Source organism: Daphnia carinata, chromosome 10 (genome assembly GCF_022539665.2).
Source record: "Daphnia carinata strain CSIRO-1 chromosome 10, CSIRO_AGI_Dcar_HiC_V3, whole genome shotgun sequence".
In the NCBI taxonomy this organism is placed as follows: Eukaryota; Metazoa; Arthropoda; class Branchiopoda; order Diplostraca; family Daphniidae; genus Daphnia; species Daphnia carinata.
Genome location: NC_081340.1, coordinates 7,877,476 through 7,899,164, shown reverse-complemented (window position 1 = coordinate 7,899,164; position 21,689 = coordinate 7,877,476). Strand labels below are relative to the sequence as shown.

Here is a 21,689-nt window from a genome sequence, read left to right as displayed (position 1 = left end):
GTTAACGGTTAACCGTCGTCGTTGATTGTGAGTTAAACCGCCGGGCCACATAACAGATACACAAATTGACGAAAAAAGAAAAAAAAAAAAGAAAAAAAAAAGATTACGTAGTTTTTTTTGCTAACGAATTTGGATCCAAGCTAAAGAATGTCTAACGTTTCGTACCATATCGCCAATCTTCTAGAAAAGGTTTTTGCATATTGTCATTGTTTGTAAATAATACAAATGGAGATTGTCATGAATGCATTCATATTGGTTCGTACATTTAAACAGTCAATCTAAGACAAAATCTTTCTTTTACAGATGGCTTCCAGCGATAAAGATTTTCGCTTCATGGCGACAAATGATTTGATGGGTGAGTTGCAAAAGGATTCTATCAAGTTGGATGATGACTCTGAACGCAAGGTTGTTAAGATGCTTCTCCGACTTTTGGAAGATAAAAATGGTGAAGTTCAAAATCTGGCTGTGAGATGGTATGTTTAACAAAACAATTCATGGTAAAATTTACAGATTCTGATATGGTTTATGTGAACTTTGTAGCTTGGGACCATTAGTTACCAAAGTGAAGGATGTTCAAGTAGAAACAATTGTTGAGCATCTATGCACAAACATGTCTTCTGACAAAGAACAGTTAAGAGATATTTCATCAATTGGATTAAAAACTGTCATTAGTGAGTTACCCTTGACAGCATCTGGAATGGCAGCATCTGTGAGTCTGAATTGATTTCAACAATACCCTTTCTCTAACTACTATTTGCATTTGTTCGTCTTGTGTTTCACATATTCTAGGTTTGCAAAAGAATAACAGGGCGTCTGAATACTGCCATTGCTAAACAAGAAGATGTTTCAGTTCAGCTTGAGGCCCTAGATATCCTGGCTGATCTTTTGACCAGGTTTGGCAGTCTTCTGGTCTCTTTCCACGAAGCCATCCGTGAAGCTTTACTTCCGCAACTGGCCTCCCCACGTCTTGCCGTGCGCAAACGTACAATCCAAGCTCTGGGGCACTTGGTCATGTCTTGCCATCATACTTTATATGTGAAGATTATGGAACACCTTCTCGATGGTCTAGCCAAAAATTCGACTACTTCAACAACGAGGACCTACATTCAAGCAGTTGGTGCTATATGGTACCAGAAATTTAATTTGCAAGCTACAGTGCTTGAAACTTTTAAATAATTTTAAATTTAAATTACAGTCGGCAAGCAGGTCATCGTTTTGGCGAGAACGTGGAGAGAGTGGTGCCGTCTCTAATTCAGTTCATAAATGTGGATGACGATGAACTCCGGGAGTTCTGTCTTCAGGCTTTTGAGGCGCTAGTTCACAAGTGTCCGAAAGAGATGGCACCCCACGTTGGAACCCTTATCGCCATCTGCCTAGAACTTCTAGCCTATGATCCGAACTACAATTATGAAGTGCAACGAGCAAACAAGTATTGCTTTAAGACACGAAAATAATCCATGTTTGATTTTTACCGAAATAGGAGGAAAATGCCGATGATGACGACGGTGATATGGAAACGGAAGAAGAAGATGAAGAAAACGAGGAAGAATATTCTGATGATGATGATATGTCCTGGAAGGTAGTATTTTTTTCCCCTCCGATTTAACTAAATAAAAATTTTGATTATTTTCTTTTTTATGCAGGTACGTAGATGTGCTGCTAAATGCTTAGAGGCTATAATAAGCACCCGACCAGACTTGCTGTTTGATTTCTATCGTACAGTTTCTCCTGTCTTAATTGGACGCTTCAAAGGTTCACAAGGCTCGCATTTTCTTTCGAAAAATTTCATTGAATAATTTTTTTTTAATCCTTAGAACGGGAGGAAAATGTAAAAGCTGATATTTTCCATGCATTCATTGCTCTTCTAAAGCAAACGAAACCATCCGGATCTGTTCGTGATGATGGGTCAGGCTTTGGCGCTAACCAGGAGATCTATACTGTGTTAATGCAACAAGTTCCTCTAATTATTAAAGCTACCAGTAAGCAGATGAAGGTAATTTATTATAAAATCAAGCAAGCTCATACCGTAACATGTTGAGTTTGTTGTTGTCCAGGACAAAAGCTTGAAAACGCGACAAGGTGTGCTCGCGCTTTTGACTGAGTTGGTCTTGGTTATTCCCGGATGCTTGAGTCCTCATTTTAGTCAACTGGTTCCAGGAATCCTCTTCTGTCTCAAGTAGTTTTCATTTTACAACTGTTGGCCATTGTAGGAACTAAATTTTGTTTCTTCTTCGCAGTGAAAGAAACGCTAGTTCTCCGATGAAAATAGACACTCTACAGTTTGTGCACACGGTACTAGTTCATCATCCACCCGAAGTGGCTCACGAACACATTGCAGCCTTATTGCCTTCCTTGTTAACCGCTGTGTCCGATCCGTTTTATAAGATCACATCAGAAGCTCTCTTGGTTCTCCAGCAATTGGTATATCTTTTTTTTTCCCAATGAATTACGCGATCTACCAACTCATTATTATCATTTTTTCAATATTAAGGTGCGAGTGATGCGTCCTTTGGATTCAGCCACCACCTTTGACTTTACTCCGTACACAGTGTCCATTTATGATAGTGTACTAGTCCGACTCAAAGCTGCTGATTTGGACCAGGAAGTCAAAGAACGTGCCATCTCGTGCATGGGATTCATTGTTTCTCATTTGGGAGATCACCTTGCTGGTAATAATTTTACGTGACATGAAGTATTTCACAATGACGTTCTTGGTTCTTGTAGATCAATTGATGGTGTGCCTCCCGATTTTTCTTGATCGCCTTCGAAATGAGATTACCAGGCTAACGACAGTCAAAGCTTTGACAAAAATCGCTTCTTCGCCATTGCACATTGATATCCGCCCATTGTTGCCCGAAGCACTTCCAATTCTAGCCGGATTCCTTCGTAAGAACCAACGAGCTCTTAAGCTTACGACACTTGCACTGCTTGATCGCATCGTAAACAACTACAGGTAACATGATTGTATACCTACTTCTATTTTTTTTTATTAACTAATACTTTCGATTGTACACTGATGTTTGTCCAGCGCTGCTTTGACTCCGGAATTGCTGAATGCAGTTTTGGCCGAAATACCGCCGCTATTGTCCGAGTCGGATTTGCATATCGCGCAGTTGACACTTCATTTGCTGACTTCAGTTGCGCGCAATCAGAAATCGGCTTTTCAAGCTGGCGGAGTAAATGCAGGCATTTTGCCCGAAGTCTTCGGCCTCTTGCGTTCACCTTTACTTCAAGGTGTAGCTCTAGGTTCTCTTCTCGAGTTTCTACAAGCTTTGGTAGAGTTTAATGCGCCGGGTAAGTAAAGGTCTGCAATTGTTATTGTAAAAGTATGTATGGTAACGTATACCTCTTTTTAGGAACTGGACTGAGTTATCGTGATCTGTTGCTGTCGTTGATGAATTTGGCGTCGAAACCAGGGCTTCATAAAACTGCTCATCATTCAGTCGCCCAAGCTGTTGCCTCACTGGTTGTTACTCAACCTGTAGCTGAAGCGTTTACATTGGTGCAGAACTTCCTCCAGGAGGCTCAGAGACCGCGTTCTGATTGGCAGCATATCTTTGCGCTGCTATGCATGGGAGAGATTGGCAAAAGAATGGACCTCCATCAGGTTCCTGGTTTGGGACAGGCCATTATCGATTCATTCGGCCCACCGAATGAAGAGGTAAAAGAATTCTTGTCATTCAGTATTGCAACATGTTCACATTTTTCTTTTCTTTTTCCTTAGGTGAAATCTGCAGCTTCGCACGCCCTTGGTTCAGTAGCAGTCGGGAATCTTCCAGCATTCTTGCCCTTCATCTTAACACAGATTGAAACTCAATCACGGCGCCAATATTTGTTGCTGCACTCGTTAAAGGAAGTGATTACTTCGTTATCACTTGGAACGGAGGCCATCGCACAACTGCGTCCCTTTGTACCCCAAATTTGGGATCTTCTGTTCCGTCACTGTGAATGCAACGAAGAAGGAACACGTAATGTCGTAGCCGAGTGCTTGGGCAAGCTTACGCTAACGGATCCCGAGGGATTGCTGCCCCGACTGCGTGTAGCTCTTAATAGTCCTTCTGCGCTTATGAGGACCACTATCGTCACAGCCGCGAAATTCACAATTTCTGATCAAGTCCAATCGATCGATCCTTTGCTTAAACAATGCATGGGCGATTTCCTTCAAACCCTACAGGTATGAGAGAGTTCGCCATGGCTGGCATAGAAAGTGGTAGTGACCAATCACCGTATTCTTGAAATAGGATGATGATCTAAACGTGCGACGAGTAGCCTTAATTGCGTTCAACTCGGCAGCACACAACAAGCCATCACTGATCAGAGACCTGCTCGATTCGGTTTTGCCTCAACTATATAACGAGACTAAAGTTAGAGTAAGTACCGTTATTGTAACATTACATGACAATGGAAAATTTTCTTATTGACCTACTATGTTTGCAGAAAGAGTTGGTGCGTGAAGTGGAAATGGGTCCTTTTAAACATACCGTTGATGATGGCCTAGACCTCCGGAAGGCTGCCTTTGAATGCATGTACACTCTACTGGACTCGTGTCTTGATCGCCTGGACGTTTTTGAATTTTTGAACCATGTTGAACTAGGGCTGAAAAGGTTTGTTTCTCAAGTTTTGCAGCATAGCTCGCTGTTCTTTATCGGATTTGACTAATCGCAGATCACAACGACATTAAAATGTTAACATACTTGATGGTTGCCCGTTTGGCCACGCTATGTCCAACTGCGGTTCTTCAGCGTCTCGATCGGCTGGTCGAACCCCTACGGACGACTTGCACTGCTAGAGTTAAAGCGAATGCTGTTAAACAAGAATACGAAATGCAAAATGAACTCAAGGTAAGCGGAATTTAAGAGAAATAATAGAAAACCACATTTCCTTAACCCTTAGCCATTCTTCTAACAAACTTATGATTAGCGCTCTGCTATGCGTGCTGTATCTGCGCTGCTGATGATTCCGGACTCGGATAAGAATCCACAACTTAACGAATTCGTCCTGCACATACGATCATCACCCGATCTTCAGGCGAGTGAATTTCCTTCATAACTTCAAAGTTATTTCTGTTTTCTCTGCTTCGTCTTCTGATAGTATCTTCTTTGTTTAGGCTCTTTTCGACTCTATACAGAAAGACGGCTCCGGACATCACGGAAATATGGCTGGCACGTCAAGCGATTCGAACATGGACTTAAGTTAAAGCGGTGTAAAATAATGTATGTACTACCATGGAAAACAAGATACTGATTGTTGATCTGGAAAGTTGTCACCGTTGATGGATCCGGCTTGCTCGTTCCCCTGAAATGTTAGCTTGATGATAAGGGACATTTAATACCGTTCACGTTGGCGAAAATATGTCTTGCGGAGTTTCTGATTGAATTTCATTACTATCCACTGTGTAGAACGATGTGAGTCTTTTCTGAAAAAAAAACCCATTCAGATCTATCACATTAGTTCAAATTTCTCGTGTCATTTTAGACATTCAAAATCAGAATACAAAATTCCTGCAAAACGTTATCATTTTTAAAGTTTAAAATTATACTCATGTCCAACATAAAACGACTTACATAGTACAAATGATAAATGTATTTCGCTCACCATGAATGTCTTTAACTTGTTGTTTGACACAAATCCAGAAAGAAAACCAGAAAACGGTCGTTACGAGAACACTGCATAATATTATTAGAAGAAAAAAAAAACGAATAGGCCCTAGTAGACACGTCTACCTTCTATACCCGCTCAGGAGATAATGCAACTACTTTTCTCGTTTCCATTACTGCTGTCTGCTTTTTCCATCTCTGTAATTAGCCTGTTAAAAATTTCGCAGACAGACTACGATGGAAGTTCGAAGATTAGCAAATATTACCGTAAATACATTTCAAAAGAAAATTAAGAACGATACCTCGTGCGATCTGGCAGAAACTTCATAAAACGATGCTTTCCAAGTATCGGCTAGTCTCTTGCCTTCTTCTGTACTGACAACTCTTTCGCGGTGGAGGTCCGTTTTATTACCAACAATAACAAGAGGTATTCTAGAGCAACAAAAGCCATAAAAGTAAATTTTGTGCAAATTATTATGGTTCATCCTTACTTGATTTTACCAGTCATATCCATGATCTTTTCTAACAAAACTTGAAGAAGTTCAAAACTTTGAACTGAAGTAATAGAGTAAACAAGAACATAACCATGCATGTCCATTGAATGTTGTGCTGGGAAAATAGCATATTCATCTTGACCAGCCGTATCAACAAATTTAAGCTCAAAATCTTGCCCACGAACTTTCCATGGTTTAGTAAATGCTAAACATTGGGTAAATTAGAAAATAGAGCCAAGAAATCCTAACTGATGGTGGCTTAAAGTGGGCATGTACTTACTGTTCTCAATTGTAGGGTCGTATGAGTCAACAAATTGATTCTCCACAAATTGAATTGTCAATGATGATTTTCCTATAACAATACAATAAGTGCACATCAGTAAATTGTTTACATTTTTCTTTTCAGCCCATTGAGTAAATTTACCGACTGAACGATAGCCCATTATAGCTATTTTCCTCTGCTTCCTTTGAGGTGGCATGCTTGACGAAATGTGTTAACTTATATCGAATCTTTTGCGCGATACACTAAAAAATGAAAAGAAATGCTTTAGAATAACTTGATTTACATAATTCTGTGGAAATTCTCTGAAGGGTTGGGCATAAAACAAACAAACCACTGTGACTAAGGGTCTAATGAATATTTGGCGTAGGCAACCCATCATCAAAATGCATACCTTATTCCCTCGGTGTTTTTGCTAAAATTCTTTTTTTATGAATAAGCTATTGCAAGATAAGATCTGATCAAACTGTAGAAAATAAAACGTGTTCTTTCTGTTTAGACAGCTACTTACAGCTGTTTACAACATACAGCGTTGCAAAACACACACATCTTATGTATGTAAGCACAGTGCAGAAGGCTACGATACATTTTTCAGTGTGACAAATTGACAATTGGCAAGAGTTTCTAGGCTACTAATTTTTCTTTAGAGTATGAATATGGATATATTAGGCAAGTGGCAGAATAAATGATTATTTGCCAAAAACTGAATCGAGTTTGGAAATACCATTAAACATGTATAATAGAAACTCCTTTTGAGCAAAATTTTTACGCTTGGGACGTACACGAATGCTTCGCGTGCCGTCTGACTCGTTTCGTGTCATGAAATTGACCTATGTGACTTTTATGATTACAAATTTATTGCGCATATTGAATTTCTGTCTGTTATCGCACGACTCCAAGCAGATACGCCGAAGAGATTTGCAACAAATTTGATACTCCAAATCGCAAAGAAGCATAGCTTTTCCGTAAGTGGATGTTCAACTGACACACTTCTATTTACAATAAAAAATATTGGAAAGTGTCCAAAATGTTGTCACGGATTTCCTGCTTGCACTTGCCAAAAGAAATTTACTGTAGGTATCTATGTCTTTGTACTGTATGGCCGCCGGAAAAATCTGGAGCTACGAACTTCAAACCTGTAAAATTTCGTATCCTAAACAGGCATTAGTAAACAAAAAAAAATTAATAATAAAACAAATGGCACCGATGTCCGCAGCTCACGTATCGCTGTTTAGAATCACTTTCGAGCTTCGGTTCTCTTCTAAACCGCTCTGCATCTCTGAATTTCGTCTTCTGCATTATTTTGACAAGTAATCTTCTGATTTGATCAAATATATTTTATTTACGATGGAAGAACTTAGACTAAGCTTAGATACCTACAAACTTCAATTACAGCAAGTTGAAGCTGCATTAACAGCAGATGCAACAAGCGAAGAGTTGTTGAAGTTGAAACAAGATCTGGTTGAAGTGATTGCCCTTACCAATGAACTTATCAACGCTCAGCGCGAGTCTGAAGATGATTCGAAAAACAAAAGTAGTGAGAGAAGTAACCACAAAAAAGTGATACAGTGGTCTGTAGGGGACAAATGCATGGCTCCGTGGAGTAACAATAAGCAATACTATGATTGCACTATTGAAGCCCTGTCAGAGGACGGAGAAGTTTCAATTCGTTTTGATGCCTATGGTAATTCTGATGTTACAACTACTGACAAACTGAAAGAAAGACCTAGGGGTCTTGAAGGAGGAATGTCAGACAAGAGTTTAGCCGAAAAATTAAAAACCAAGTATGTGAGCCGTCTGATTTGTCTACGTAATCATACAAACCTTCAATGTAATTTTCGCTGCATTTCGGTTTATCCAGGAAGGAACAGCTGCAGAAACAAAGAGAATACCTGAAGCAGAAGAAACAAAAAAAGTTGGTAAAGATGAAGGAACTGGAAGAAGCCAGAGAGGAAGAAAAAAGCAAATGGCAAAGTTTCAATGCCAAAGTATGAAACACTTTTTTGACATTTGTGCCCAACAATTCACGTAAAGTATCTTATTTTTGTATTGAAGGCTTTGAAAACGAAGAAAGGCGGAATAGTAAAGAAGTCTATCTTTGCGACCCCTGATGGCCCTGGTGGTAAAGTCGGTGTAGGAACTTGTGGAATATCCGGCCGGCCTATGACCGAGTATATGCAAGCAGAAAAACGCAAGAAAAAGTAAATAACAACGAACTCACAAACGCGATAAATAGGAAATTGAATGAAAAAAAAAAAAAAATAAACCAGACTTTCGTTTTGTAATTTGCCAGATGGCATCATTTTTTTGTCGTTTATTTATTTTGTCCCGATACTTTGAAAATTAAAATATCATAACACATTTAGAGACATACGAAAGGTAAGGAAAGGCGTGTGTGGGAAATAGGATCACATGACCGATGAATGCGCTTCATTTTAAGTACTGTCATTATCGTCGCGTTCAATTCTTCTTTGTTCAATCGTTGATGTTCGCCAAGATCCAAGGTACCGTCTTGCTGACTTTGTGATAAATGCCGGGCTGGTGATCAACCGCACAACCGAAACCCGCCGACGTGATTCCGACCAAAGTCCATCGGCCGCCGTCGTTCACCACCAACGGGCCACCAGAATCACCCTACACAAGAAGAAAAACAAGCAGAACAAAATTCAAAATTCATAGTATCGAATAACGCCGTGCAGATGATAATTCCAAAACAGATAACAAGCCAATCTTTATACAATAATTTGGGTCAGATGGTGCTCTAGACTCACGTAAAAAGATTGCGTTCATGGTCATAAACGATACAACATGTCATAGGCAATTTCTTACTCACGAGACACGCGTCCATTTTGCCCTGTTCGTGTCCGGCGCAAAACATTTCATCGTGCAGCTCCAGAATGATGTCCTTTAGCTCGTGCCAGGCATAGCAGACTCGGTTGTTGATGATTGGAACGTAAACTTTCTGGAGCAAGTTGGTCCCCGTTTTACCTTTAGTCAAATCCAACGGAAACATTAAAGCGGCTAGAAAGATAGTTGAACGTATCATCACACGAAAAACATAAATGGAAGTATATAAGCGAGGTAAGTGTGGGACCAATGAAATGGAACACGAGGAGTAGGCCAACGTGTGTTTGTTGGGTCTCCAAGTACGGCCGGGACTTTTATTGGTTTGGAATAGTGGCTGGGTACGTTAAGGAGGAAGAAGTGGGATACATATACTGTACATACAGTAGTTGTACGGTGCATTTTTATTTAAAAAAAAAAAAAAAAAGGAGATAAAGGTCGCATTAGAGCGGTATGGCTCCTACCAAACGAAGTATCCGTTTTTCCCCATCCAGCGACGACGCCGAGGGCACCTTCGTAATCTTTGCCCTGCGGTGGCAAACAGATGGGGAGGATGTTGTCACGAAAGCCGACCGAGCGGCTCAACTTCAGCACAGCCACGTCATAGCTGTTGACGATTTGATGGTAACGCGGGTAATAACCGAAGAACAACAAACCGGAACCGTCAGGAATTCACACATAAATCAAGTGAATTCGGCGAGGGAAGAAAAAGAAGAAAAATAAAATATGAATAATGGTTCTAAAGTAGAGGGGGAAAAAAATCTTTTTAAATAACAGTAAAGAATCAAGGTAATTACCGGTCTGGCTGGGTTAGCATATATTTAAATTGAGGATGAATTTTTCTTTCGATGACACCCAATGTCTCTTTGGGTAGGATTTCGGCCTTGTCCAGATCTTTCGTGTCGTATTCACCCAAGTAAATGATGATCTGCGACAGTTTGGCTCTATTGAAAACAGAGCTCGATTAGCATATTTACAACCGCTCGATTTGTATCGCCTCAAATTTCAGTGACACGATGAACAAAATTCCAACAAGAGAAAAGAATGCACGGCGCCATGGTCACGAAAAAATGCCAATCACAAAGGGAACTTGAGCTATTCGAATTTAACAAAATAAGCGGGCCGCCATAACTTAATAACGGATGCGGTTGCGGGTCACAAAAGAAAAGACGTGGCATAAAACCGAATGCGGTTTTCTTTTCCTAAAGAAAGAAAGAAAGAAAAAAAAAAAAAAACAACATTTTTCATTGGGACCAAGCAGCGGACCGTCGGCCGTGTGGTACTCGACGGTCCAGTTTGCCTGTGGTCAGTGAGCGTTTAGTAGCGGTCAATTGTGTCCAGTTGACTGGGGCGAACAAGAAGCCGTCGCTAAACGGTAAGTGCGAGCCGCTCTTAAGAGAAGAGGAAAGGGGAAAAAAAAAAAAAAAAATAAGTCACCTGTGAACGCAGTGGGCAGCCGTAGCGATGTACTGGTTGTTAAGCAAAACTCCGCCGCACTGGAAGCCGGCGATGCGGATATGGGCCTGCCAGGGGAACTCGCCGAAGGCGGCCTGATCTCCACCGATGATCCTCTTTTGTAGCTTGCTGGATTTGAGTGGCTGGACGCCACAGACGGGCCGCGGCCCCGACAAGCTGTTGAGACTATTCAGGGCGATGTAGGGCTGTTGCGGGAACATCTGTTGCTGCATTTGGAAATTCTTGTGTTGGTAGAGCTGCTGCTGTGTCATGACGTGAAGCTGCGGCTGGAGCTGCGGCGGCGACGGTGGCAGGGGAGGCGGTAGCGGAGGCTGCAGCTGATTGTATGGCACGGCTGATGATGAGAATGGACTTCCCGCAGCCTTGTTGTTGTTGTTGTTGTTCTTGACGAAATAATGAAGCTGCTGCGAAGGTGACGTTGACATCCCTTTTGATTTTGAATTTTTCAAATGAAAAAAAAAAAATAATAATAATAAAGCAAAGCATTTTAAATTCAATTAAAAATCAAACAACTACGTGTCACGCACAATGTGGTAATCAAACAAAAAATGATACCAATTCTATTGGAGATTCCGGTTTTTTAGTACTGGTACCGTTTTTGTTGTTCATTTTTTTTTTTCTCCTTGTTAAATAATTTGTAATTTTTTTTTGTGTGTCTAGCACAACGTGATGTAATCGAAACATCCGGTTCGTTTAGTGAGAAGGTGCGTTTTTTTGTTCCCATACCATTAGACACGGCCTACCAGTTTTGGGTGACTGACACGCGTAGGTCACTTGTGGTCGAGATTTGATTTGTGTGTGTTAGTTGTTAAGTTTGTAAGCTTTACCTGGGGTGGTAGTGATGACATTGTCGAACGTTGGCAGCACAGGAGGCAGAACAGGAGGTTCTCTCAAGCGTGGCTCAAAGCGAAGGAACAGGTTCGGATTAGGCGGCATATAGAACCGAGCATGCGAGATGTATGGTTGGCTGGATGATCCCACACCTCCGCGAACTTGTTTGTTTTTAATAGGCAAACACACACACAACACCAAGAGGGTTTGGTTAATTTGTAAATTTTGTTTGAAGAAAATTAAACGATTAAATGGCCGCGAGCGAGAAGCGCATAAGCAGTTTGCTTTTTTTTTTCCTGAATTTGGTGGACACATGACACAATTGGGTATGCAAGTCGGAGGACTTGTCTGAATTCTAGATTTATGGGCGATATTCTACATTTCTTAGCTGACGGTGAGGAAAACAAGACAAAAACGAATATCGAGCAACGAGATACGATCTAGGGGACGACAAGCCAAGAAAAAGAAATAAAAAAGGGGGCAACTGAACGTGTTAATCGGTTAGAACTCCGTTAGTTTTTCCGTATTCTTTTCCTTCCAAAAAAAAAAAAAAAAAAGCTGGCCGAGCACATGACCTCTCACAAAGTTACAACGGGTTCATGGGAAATGTCCCTAGATCCTGCTTTAAACTCACGCCCAACCCTCTCCCGAAAACCGAGGCTACGGTAAACTATCCCTACGCTTCTCTTTAATGGGAAAGTTACAAGCAAAATTTCAAAGTTTAAGTAACCGCGTTAAGCACTTCCACCAAAAATGAAATTGAGTTTTCCTTTTCGATAGGGAAAATGAACAAAACAAAAACAAATAAAATACAAATAGAATGGACTTACAATCGTCACGTCCTTGAAGATTGGCGATGGATTCTCCTAGCGTATTGGCCAGGATGAAAGGGGCGCCTCCGGGAGCGGATCGCAGACCGGCCGTGAGTGGTGAACGGTTATCTGACTGGATGGCCATGTCATCTTCGCTGTTCCGCGTCACTTGCGGAACGCAACACGTCATCAGCCAAGAAGGGCCCGAACAGCCGCCTTCTCTGACTCCGCCGTTCATCCAACACATCACCGTCAGCGTGCAGCTCTCGCATTGTCCATCTTTTACGTCACGCACGAAAAGAGCCGTATAAGTAAACAAACAAACAAAATCCTTAGAAAACCAGTTTCACAAAAGAAAAACGTTGTGTGTGTGACTCATTCGGGTCATTTGACTTTACCTGCGCTCTTGATTGTCGTGAAGATGATTAAGGTGATGAGAAAAGGCAAGCCATTGGTGGAGGCCAGTAGCCGGGTCATCATCATGGACGTCCCGGAGCAGCCTGTGGCTACACGACGACGACGACGTCGACGTGATGTGAACTTCCTGACCAAAATTCATAAAACCATCAATCAAATACATTTGGATCAAACAAAACCAAAAACAATTAGACACAAAGACGTTACTACGCATTGGAATCTATTTGACTTCAAAGTACCGCGGGATTTCTTTTTCCTTCTCGAAAGGTAAAGAGAAAAAAATAAAACGAAATGAGTTCGAGTGTCTCTTTGGCTGGAAATAATTCGTAATAAAAAAAAAACAGCGCAATAACACTAGCCAAAAAAAAAAAAAAATAAATCGCGTACAATGCGGCGTGTCTTAAATTATCTCGTCACGTGGGCGGTGTAATAGCGTGTGTCGCTTTATTTCTGAAAAGGGTCCGAAAACAAGCAGGTACAATCTGTCCAAGTTGCGAGCAAACTGCTCTCCTATGGTGGCCGTAATAATGCCCCTGCCCACTCCCCGAAAAAAAAAAAAAAGAAACATAAAATAAAATAAAAGGAGGAGATACATAAATGTCGGTCACTTGGTTAGTTTGTCACGCGGCAGCAAAAAGACAGCGCCACTCGCAGCTGCCGCTAGAGGTTATTTTAATGTGTCGCCGTGAGTCCGGCGGGGACCCGACGGTCCAACACCGTTAGAATAGTGTTCCGGGTAGGGCGCCTTTAACTAAAGGCTGGGGCGTGACTCAATGAGCCCAAAAAGAAACGATAATCAAGTCGACGGACATGAAAAGTGGTCAAAAGGAAAAGGCAATAAAAGACGAAATAATGATGCGTTTCATCATCGGACGACAGTTGAGAGACGACAGGTAGACCCAGATAACATTAACTTCTGTTGGTCGTTAGAGAAAAAAAACGAGAATTCACGATTCAATTGCGAGAAACGACAGTAAACGAGCGAATAAAAGACTATCGTGATCGTGACTTTGTTGGATATGACGGCGGCGTTATGAGACATGACTACGTTCGCTACTGTCCATACGTTCCTTTGTGCAACCTGACAAATAACGCACATAAGCATTTCCCGATTTCGTGTGTCTCTTACGCAATACGTCGGCAAGTCTGTAAGAGTTATTCAGCATTTTTATTTTCGTGAAAGAAAAAAAACGGCGTGACTAGCTGGGTGTTGGCACTGGACTTTTACGGGTTCTGGTAGTCCAATTTTCAGCTATTACGACGTTCAGCCATTCATTCCAAACATTGCAACTTCTGTCGTATTTGTTGGCCATCGAGAATTCCTTTTTCCTGTTGGATTTCGGGAATTCCATTTTGTTTTCCCAAAAAGATGCGACAACGACGGGCTCTTCCTAATTTTTCTAAATGAAAAAAGCGAACGGTACATGTCGCCTGAAACCTTTCCGTCGTTGCGGTTCCGCTTCGGTGAAAGGTAAACGAAAAAAAAAAAAAAAACAGACCGTGTGAACGCAAAATGTTTTCTTTTCTTTTAGATTTCAAGGTCCTCCCGCAGTCGATGTCGGGTTGAAAAAAAAGAGAGTCAAAGGTCTTTTTTTTTTTTTTTTTTTCAGAGGGGGTTACACATTAGCCTTTACCGGTATTCGTTACGGTGAAAACATAATTCGGTATAGTACAACACCCAATCATTCACTTGCGCGCACACACAAACAGCATCTCTTTCCTTTTCCGATGAGAACACGTTGGTTGCACGTTCATCATCGTCGCCCTTTTTTAATACACACAAGACACACAACGGGGGGTTCTATTTTAATAGACGCGTTTTTCTTTTCTTTTCCTATTTGACGGTGTCATAGACCAACGGTTTATTTTTTTCCCCCGAATTTCTTTTTTGTTGTAGTTTTCCCGCAAAAGAATTCCAAAAAAGAAACGAACGGGTTTTTTTTTTGTTGTTTTCTCTTCTTCATAAAAAAAAATAAAATAAAGAACAAGTCCTTGGAAGATGTACAACTGTAGTGGAGAGCCATTTGGATGAATGCAACATCTTTCTTTTTATTCACCTCCCTGCTTCGCCAGTGCCCCACTGAGTTTAATCTCAAAAAAAGAAAAAAAAAAAAAAATCCAGAACGTCGTACTTCTGGTTACACACTCTTCATGTTCATCAATCTCTTTTGTGTCGGTTACAAGCGCCCAATGAAATTGAGAGATAAAAAAACAACAAGAAAAATACAAAAAAATCAAAAAAATAAAAAAATCAAAACTTGCACGGTCGCTCCGCCCAGGTGTTCGGCATCAAACAACACAAATCAAAATCGCAGACGAATATAATAGGAAATGATGTTGTACACACAGGTGTGTGATGGATGACATCGACGAGCTACTACTACTACTACATCTCAACTTAATATGCCCATAGGTTCATCCCGAGCTCGTTATTCGTTCTCTTTTTTTCTGTTCAGTTCGTTGGCTTACTTTTTATCCATTCGGTTCATGTTACGTTTTGCGTACATAAATTTAAAAAAAAAAAAAAAAAAAAAAAAAAGTTGAATGCCAAAAACGCTAAAAAGTAGGGGAAGAAACACAAAAAGAAGTCGACCCACATTCAGCCTGCCCGTGAAAGATGACGTTGTACTCCCCACTCTTTTTTTATTTTAACGTTTTCTTTATCCACAAATGTTTTTTTTTTCCTGGATGGCTAAAAGTGGTCAGCAACAGGTGCATGTAACCTCCTCGTGTTCTTTTGTTTGTTTTTCTTGTTGACAATGAAACTGCATCAATTAAAAACGCCATAGTTTTAAAAGACCGGATTTGCGTTGTCAGTTGAACGATTACGAACAAAAACAAAGGAGAGATGTGAGATCAGCAGGGCTGACCTATTAAAACAGGGAGCGTCTCGGGGCTGCATGTGAGCAGCCTGCCCAACGAAGCCCTCCGCTTTAGACAAATTAACATTCGACAGCATGTTTTCAACCAGTTTTTTTTTTTCTAGATTCAATAATCCAACGACCTTTAGGAGAATTTCAAATGAGGGAAAAACACGAAAAACGGCTCACGCGCCGATTTGGACCAGTCTGTCGTGCGGTGAAAAGATCCGCGGCGTTTTTGAACACGTTCATTGGCACACTCGGCTTCATTGCAGACCTATTTCCGCTTATGGATATTTGATTGCCCCACAAACGATCGAAACGCAAAAATAAGTGCAAAATGAATTCGACGTCTAGCCTCGATTCGTCACCTTTCTTCAAAACCGGAAAAAGAAATTTACATCCCACAAAGGAATAACACAAACGGAAAGGCTTTTTTCGAAATTGTGTAAAGGCAATCATTTGGTATTCAGAGGTGGTGGCGGTAGATTTGGCGGGCGATGACGATTAGCCAAGAGACGCACGGTACAAAGGAATAGTGGGACTAAAAGGAAACGGAAAATGAAAAGAGAAGCGAAAGAGGAGACGTAAAAAAAAAAAACCGGTTTTGCCTATAGTCTATCTCTCTTACGTTCGGTCTAACTCTTTGGCTCTTGTTTCGTTTCTACCCCCTTTGGCTGCGTGATCTAACGGAGTAACCAGTGTGACGACCGAGCCTCTGGTCTTCTTTCTTCCTCTTACCAACAGACATACAAAAAGCGATTCTAGTAGCCGGTGCTATGCGCTGCGACTAGAACAACAACCTATGCTAATTTACACATTCGGCAACTGGCTTTTTTTGTTTTTTGCTGAACCCAATTTTCTACCAACCGCCGTAAACAGGAAAAAAAGACTATACCACCGTAGGTAATAATACAAGAATTATTATGCAATCTTCTCTCCACCTACATCAAACAGCCCATTCATCAGTTTGCTCTGGATTTTCGCTACGCACGCCTCATTCGCAAGTATGAATAATGAGGAAAGCAGGAAAAGATCAGGAAAGTATTGAGAACGCGCGTTCTTCAGACGTGCCTAAATTTCTCTTTCTGATCTGGGACGACTTTTTTTTTTTTTTAAATACAGCCTCACGAATCCGGTAGAAACACAAGACGTTGATGGCAGCATAAAATGTAGATCTCAATCGTGCACAAAAAAAAAATTGCTTTATGCCACACTTGTCTAATGGTCGAATGATTTTAATCGTAATCTCCTCCCAAAAAAATATAAAATAAAGCAGAGCGACGTGAAGCGAAGCAAAGAAAAAAGGTTTGATGTATGAAAATTGTCTTTCGTTCTTGTGCTGCTTTTTACGATAGCAAATAACCGTAGTTTTTGTTGATAAAAAGCTGACGATGCTATAACTGGACTTGGCAGTTTTGTCTTTGAATTATCTTCTTGTGACAGGTGCTATTCGAAAATGAGACGATCCCAGCAGCCGGCCAAGAAAGAAAAAAAAAAGAGCCGTTTCTTTCCTTCAATGTATGTCCCTTTTTTTTCTCTCTCTTTCCTTTAAATTGTGCGTGTTGGTTATTTTGTTAAAATGCCGTTTGTCACGTTTCAAAGTTTCTCTTCAATTTCTCCTTTTAGAAAAGAAGGCCAGCAGAGGGAAATAGTGTGTCTCCACTATGCGTGTAAAACGATAATGACGGCGAACCTTTTTTTCAAAAAAAATAAATAAAAATAACTTCAAATGATCATCACTTTCAATGACCCGCAGAATTCTTGCTTATCTAAATAGAAAACGAGACCTTCCGGTGAGCGTCTGAAGCCGACCGCTAGCTCCACCTCATTTGATTGGCCGTTTCGGTAGGCGAAGGGGAAGAGGGTTAGTGACCTGCAGACTGTTGCGTGACTAAACAAAAGGGGAAATAAAACTCCAAAAACTCGCCTTAATGCATCCGCCGGATCACAGCATTATTTATAGAGGACATCATCATCTCTTTGCGATGATACCGAGAACCTACTTTTCATGCTAGGCCCTACTAACACGAAACATTTGCGCTGCGCCCGCTTTCACCATTCACGAACGGCTTTCTTTTATTGTTTCAACATTGCTCTGGGAAATGCGCATGCCATCCAAATGTTTAAAACAATTTTCTGTTTTTTGTTTTTTTTTGCCATAGGAGAAATTAAAAAGACAAGGTTTCGAATGACTGACGAGCTCAATCATCATTTCTAGGTTACTTCATCGCCTATTTCTCTTCTCTTCGTTTTATTTGCTGCGACGTGTGGCCTCATTGGCACCTGGGTCGGGTTCATTGGTGCGTGACTTGGAAACGAGCCTGAATGATCGAAAGAAAGTTCCGGTGGCCATCAACAGCGTCTAAGCGTCAACTGCACGCAGACACACTCAACATCCCCCCCACGCACGTTTTGTCTCCTCATTTTTAACGTCAAGCTGCGACTAAATGGATCTTTTCGGCGGATGGAAACTGATCTTTCAACGTTCGTTTTAACCGCTCGTGGTTTTGGATGAACGCTGCAGCGGCAGCTCAAACGAAGCGAAACCAAATGACTATAATACGATCGGGACTAAATATTGAGGTTAGACGTTTGTGCGCGCAGCCGATCTCGGCATTTGGAGCACTCACGAAAATTCAAAAGGGCAGAAAATTTTTTTTCTTAGTGGGGTAAAGAAGAAAATAGACAATTGAACGGGAGAGAAAATGTGTTTCACCGGCCGACCCCATTAACAGCTGAGAATAAGATAAATAAAGCTACTGGTTTCAATGTCAGACTAGTCGAGCAGAAAATGGAGAAGCAACTTCGACCATCTGCAGCCGAAAATTGATTCAAAATAAAACTCAATTTGCGACCGAGATATTCACGCCAGGCAGCTCATTCATCGTTGCAAAACAAAGAAACGGGGCGAATTGATGAGAAAAAATCGTGTCGATCGAACTTTTTCCAAAAGCAAATCAAAATCCATCATCCTGTTTCTAGAGCCTTAAAAAAAAATTATTATTCATCAATGGACACTGACAGATTTTTTTTCTTTCTCAACCGACATAAGGAATGCTATCCTGACTATTTAAAAACAAAAGAAAACAAGTCGACGGCAACAACAAAAACGAGTGGAGCTTTGATTAGGTTCTACATCCATTTTTAATTCTGGATCCCGTCCAGGTGTGCGCAGGCATTCCGGTCATCCCATTCGTCACTTTTTTGTCCGAGTTTTTTTAGACGAGTTCGAAAGAAGAAAAAAAAACAGAATAGGCAACGTCCCCATTTCAATCGGCCACGAAAATCCCCCTAAAAAAAAAAAACCCCAAACCAAAAACAAAGTTCCATCCGGTGGTAAAAGAATTTCAAAGATGGTTCTTAAAAAAAAAAAGGACATTTTAGGTGGTCGTCAAATTGTTAAGAACAGAATTACGAGGCGAATCTGCTGGTCTCATGAAAATTAACAAAAAATAGGGAACCAAAAGGTGGTTCCATCTAAATTCCTGAGAGCTGAGCTAATTCACAGAAGTGCAATCAGCTGTTCTCACAAAATGAAGAGGAAGATGCACACACCTAACGGCTTTCGAGAGGATTACGTGAACAAGTACGTCTTTCCTGAAAACAAACACATTTGTCGATTGAGGATGAACGAATAGGGCAACACGTGTTGCTTCTTTTTTGTTTGACCATACAACAAGAATCGCGTTCCGTATGGTCACGGCCAGGATGAACGCAAAAACAACGATGGTGAAAAAATCAAAATTGCCGTTATCAGGCTTGCTCAAATAATCAATAAAAAGGATTGTTGCCACAATGAAAGGCTTGGAAAGTTTGTGAACATGTTCGTACGAGGGAAACAGAAAAAGATTTCAAAATTGCGACAGCGAAACGCGCGCGATTACTGGTCACCGAAAAAAAAAACAATAGGAGTTTCTCCCGCAGTTTGAAGTAGCGATAATTCGTCATGATTAGTTGCTGCAATGAAATTGCGGTCAAAAAGAGAAAACAAAGAGATCATCGTCAGTCAGCGTAAATTTGATGAATAATTTTGGTGACTCGAAAACACGAATAAAAAAAGGGATACGACACGCGTGTGCTTTATGAATGGCTCTAAACGCGACCCACGCATTTGGCGTTTGAAAGCGGAACAATCGGTGAAAGTCGATGATGACGAGTTTTTTCGTCACATCATTTCGAAAACGAAAAAATTGACCGACATGAGGAAAAAAACAAGATAATAATAGAGCCCACGACGCAGCTGATTTTTTTTCAGAACGTTGTCGGAACGAAGACAAACTAGAAACCCAGCGTAACGAAGTATTGGCGCAACAGCAATCGTCAGGTTACGTTAGCTATTCGTGGAATAGGAATAAAAGAAATTGAGGTTACTCGAAAATCGCTGCTTCTTCGAAACGAACACACAAATGTTTTAAAATTTGCCCGCTTTTTATGCCGTGAAAGGTGCGTCCCTGTTTCTTCTTCTTAGTGCCAAGCTTTTCCCTCTTTCTCTCCTTCTATGCCAAATTGGCCAACACTACACACAATCAGCGAGTAAAAAGAAAAAAAAAAAATTCGGAACGTGCCTGTGAGAGAGTTTGTGTGACTCAGCGCCCACTTCTCCTACGCCTTACAACACAATTTCCATATACTACGTTGTTTACAACTCACATGCCAAATGAAACGAAAATCATCATCGCCTTACCTGATTCTAAGGTGATTGAATCCGTCTTGGATGTCGACGACTTGGCGAAACGATGGGCTCCGGCGTTAACAATTTGCGTATGGAACACGGGCGTTGATTTTCTATCGCCGAACTCAGTGTGAAACGGACGGCAGCATGTCTGAGCACTTGATGAGTTTTCGTGTCGTTCAATCTCTTGTTGACATTTCCGATGCCACGAGAAGCGCACTTTGGAAGCCGTGTGTCGGTGAGACGAAGAATTGAACGCACGAACAATCAGCTGTCGGACGAAAAATATGTACACGAAAAAAAAAAGATGAGAAATATGGGAATGAATTGTTCCTCTTTGGCTTTGATTCCAAATGACGACAAATCCCCGTTTCAAGAACAAAAACAAATCAAAGCGAGTGTTGTTGTTGTTGATGAAAGAACAAGGCAAATGAGAGAAAGAACCGAGGAGCAGTTGGTGGGGAGTTGTGGAGTGCCCCACGGCTCAACGTGGACTGAGTGTCGGCAGAGCGGTACTCGTCGACGAGATAGTTAAGGGCGGAGCGTACGCCAACAGGACCCCGAATGGGCGAAAACACCCAAAAAAGAAAGAAAAGGGGGCCTTACCACCAGCCCAACTGCGGGAAGGAGGGAAATAAAAGAGAAGGAATGAAAAAGAGAAGAGAGAGATGTGGAAAAGGGGAACACGGGCGCAGAAAGAAGAAGAGCCAGAAACACAGGTGGTACGTGTGGTCAGACACTGTAACTCAAAAGAACATGTTCAAAATATAGACTACGCTCGATCAAAAAATGCATGCATAGTAGTAACCTTGCCTTTTGTCTGTAGAGATTGTCCGACTTTTCTATCATCATCGACACACGATTTTCTTCCTTCCTCTTTTCACGTCTTCAACATGTTGGAGAAACGAAGGCAATTACCACCTGCGTACTGTTGACTGTTCGGAGGTCTGTTTGTTTTCTTCTTCTTCTTCACACACTGCAGAGATGATTCGACAATTTAAAATCGTTCAAACAAACAAAACAAATTACAAGTAGAACATGTACCTATCGACCGAGGGTTTTTTCTTCGACATTTGATAACCGAGAACCGGTGTGTGCTCATTTCCGGGAATGCCGTACACCACCCCAAATCACCTTTACCTTCAACGAAACGAGTCTCAAAGGAGAGGGAAATAACACACTGAAAATCAAATTTAAAAAAAAAAGAAGGACGGAGAAAGGAAGGAAAGAGAAAAGAAGACACGACTATGAAAGAAAAAAGATAAGAACAAGCTTATGGCAGCTTTACCAGTACTACAAGTGGATATCGAAGAATACGTGAAACATATAAATAGAGGGTAGAAAAAAAAAGAAAGAAAGAAAAGATTTCTAATAAATGTGAGTTAAAGGGCTAGTACGTAGA

At 41.1% G+C, this 21,689-nt stretch overlaps 4 protein-coding genes across 7 annotated transcripts; 2 read left to right on the top strand and 2 right to left on the bottom strand.

The window, feature by feature from the left end:
* The first annotated feature begins 17 nt into the window (after nt 1-17).
* Nucleotides 18-5,251, top strand: LOC130701466 (cullin-associated NEDD8-dissociated protein 1-like). Its single transcript, XM_057523447.2, has 20 exons — nt 18-189; nt 304-473; nt 541-709; nt 790-1,127; nt 1,196-1,412; nt 1,481-1,579; nt 1,644-1,752; nt 1,815-1,993; nt 2,055-2,176; nt 2,238-2,421; nt 2,492-2,669; nt 2,725-2,953; nt 3,029-3,294; nt 3,357-3,661; nt 3,725-4,174; nt 4,242-4,370; nt 4,438-4,601; nt 4,664-4,841; nt 4,921-5,028; nt 5,108-5,251. The coding sequence occupies exons 1-20, from the start codon at nt 148-150 to the stop codon at nt 5,195-5,197; spliced, it is 3,726 nt and encodes a 1,241-aa protein (XP_057379430.1). The 5' UTR covers nt 18-147; the 3' UTR covers nt 5,198-5,251.
* LOC130701460 (GTP-binding protein Rheb-like) lies at nt 5,077-6,920 on the bottom strand. 3 transcript variants are annotated; one of them, XR_009004048.2, is made up of 7 exons: nt 6,766-6,920; nt 6,516-6,616; nt 6,372-6,443; nt 6,089-6,296; nt 5,900-6,029; nt 5,596-5,829; nt 5,077-5,501 (listed from the first exon to the last, which is right to left on the bottom strand). XR_009004048.2 is itself a non-coding variant. In XM_057523442.2 (6 exons), exons 2-6 carry the CDS (start codon nt 6,568-6,570, stop codon nt 5,737-5,739), a joined length of 558 nt encoding a protein of 185 aa, XP_057379425.1. In that variant the 5' UTR covers nt 6,571-6,616; nt 6,766-6,920; the 3' UTR covers nt 5,566-5,736. The 3 variants fall into 3 exon arrangements, 1 of the variants encoding a protein (XP_057379425.1); XR_009004049.2 differs by having other exon boundaries at nt 5,077-5,416; XM_057523442.2 differs by lacking the exon at nt 5,077-5,501 and having other exon boundaries at nt 5,566-5,829.
* Nucleotides 6,921-7,601: 681 nt separating this feature from the next.
* Nucleotides 7,602-8,656, top strand: LOC130701453 (survival of motor neuron-related-splicing factor 30-like). The gene is made up of 3 exons (XM_057523434.2): nt 7,602-8,155; nt 8,233-8,359; nt 8,427-8,656. The coding sequence occupies exons 1-3, from the start codon at nt 7,719-7,721 to the stop codon at nt 8,574-8,576; spliced, it is 714 nt and encodes a 237-aa protein (XP_057379417.1). The 5' UTR covers nt 7,602-7,718; the 3' UTR covers nt 8,577-8,656.
* Nucleotides 8,657-8,846: 190 nt separating this feature from the next.
* On the bottom strand, nt 8,847-20,789 carry LOC130701423 (transmembrane protease serine 9-like). Of its 2 annotated transcripts, none has more exons than XM_057523398.2 (9): nt 20,300-20,789; nt 12,733-12,878; nt 12,353-12,613; nt 11,519-11,683; nt 10,653-11,118; nt 10,013-10,159; nt 9,680-9,822; nt 9,205-9,359; nt 8,847-9,005 (listed from the first exon to the last, which is right to left on the bottom strand). In XM_057523398.2, the coding sequence occupies exons 2-9, from the start codon at nt 12,815-12,817 to the stop codon at nt 8,847-8,849; spliced, it is 1,581 nt and encodes a 526-aa protein (XP_057379381.1). In that variant the 5' UTR covers nt 12,818-12,878; nt 20,300-20,789. The 2 variants fall into 2 exon arrangements, with proteins under 2 accessions (XP_057379381.1, XP_057379382.1); XM_057523399.2 differs by having other exon boundaries at nt 12,733-12,874.
* Nucleotides 20,790-21,689: the final 900 nt, after the last annotated feature.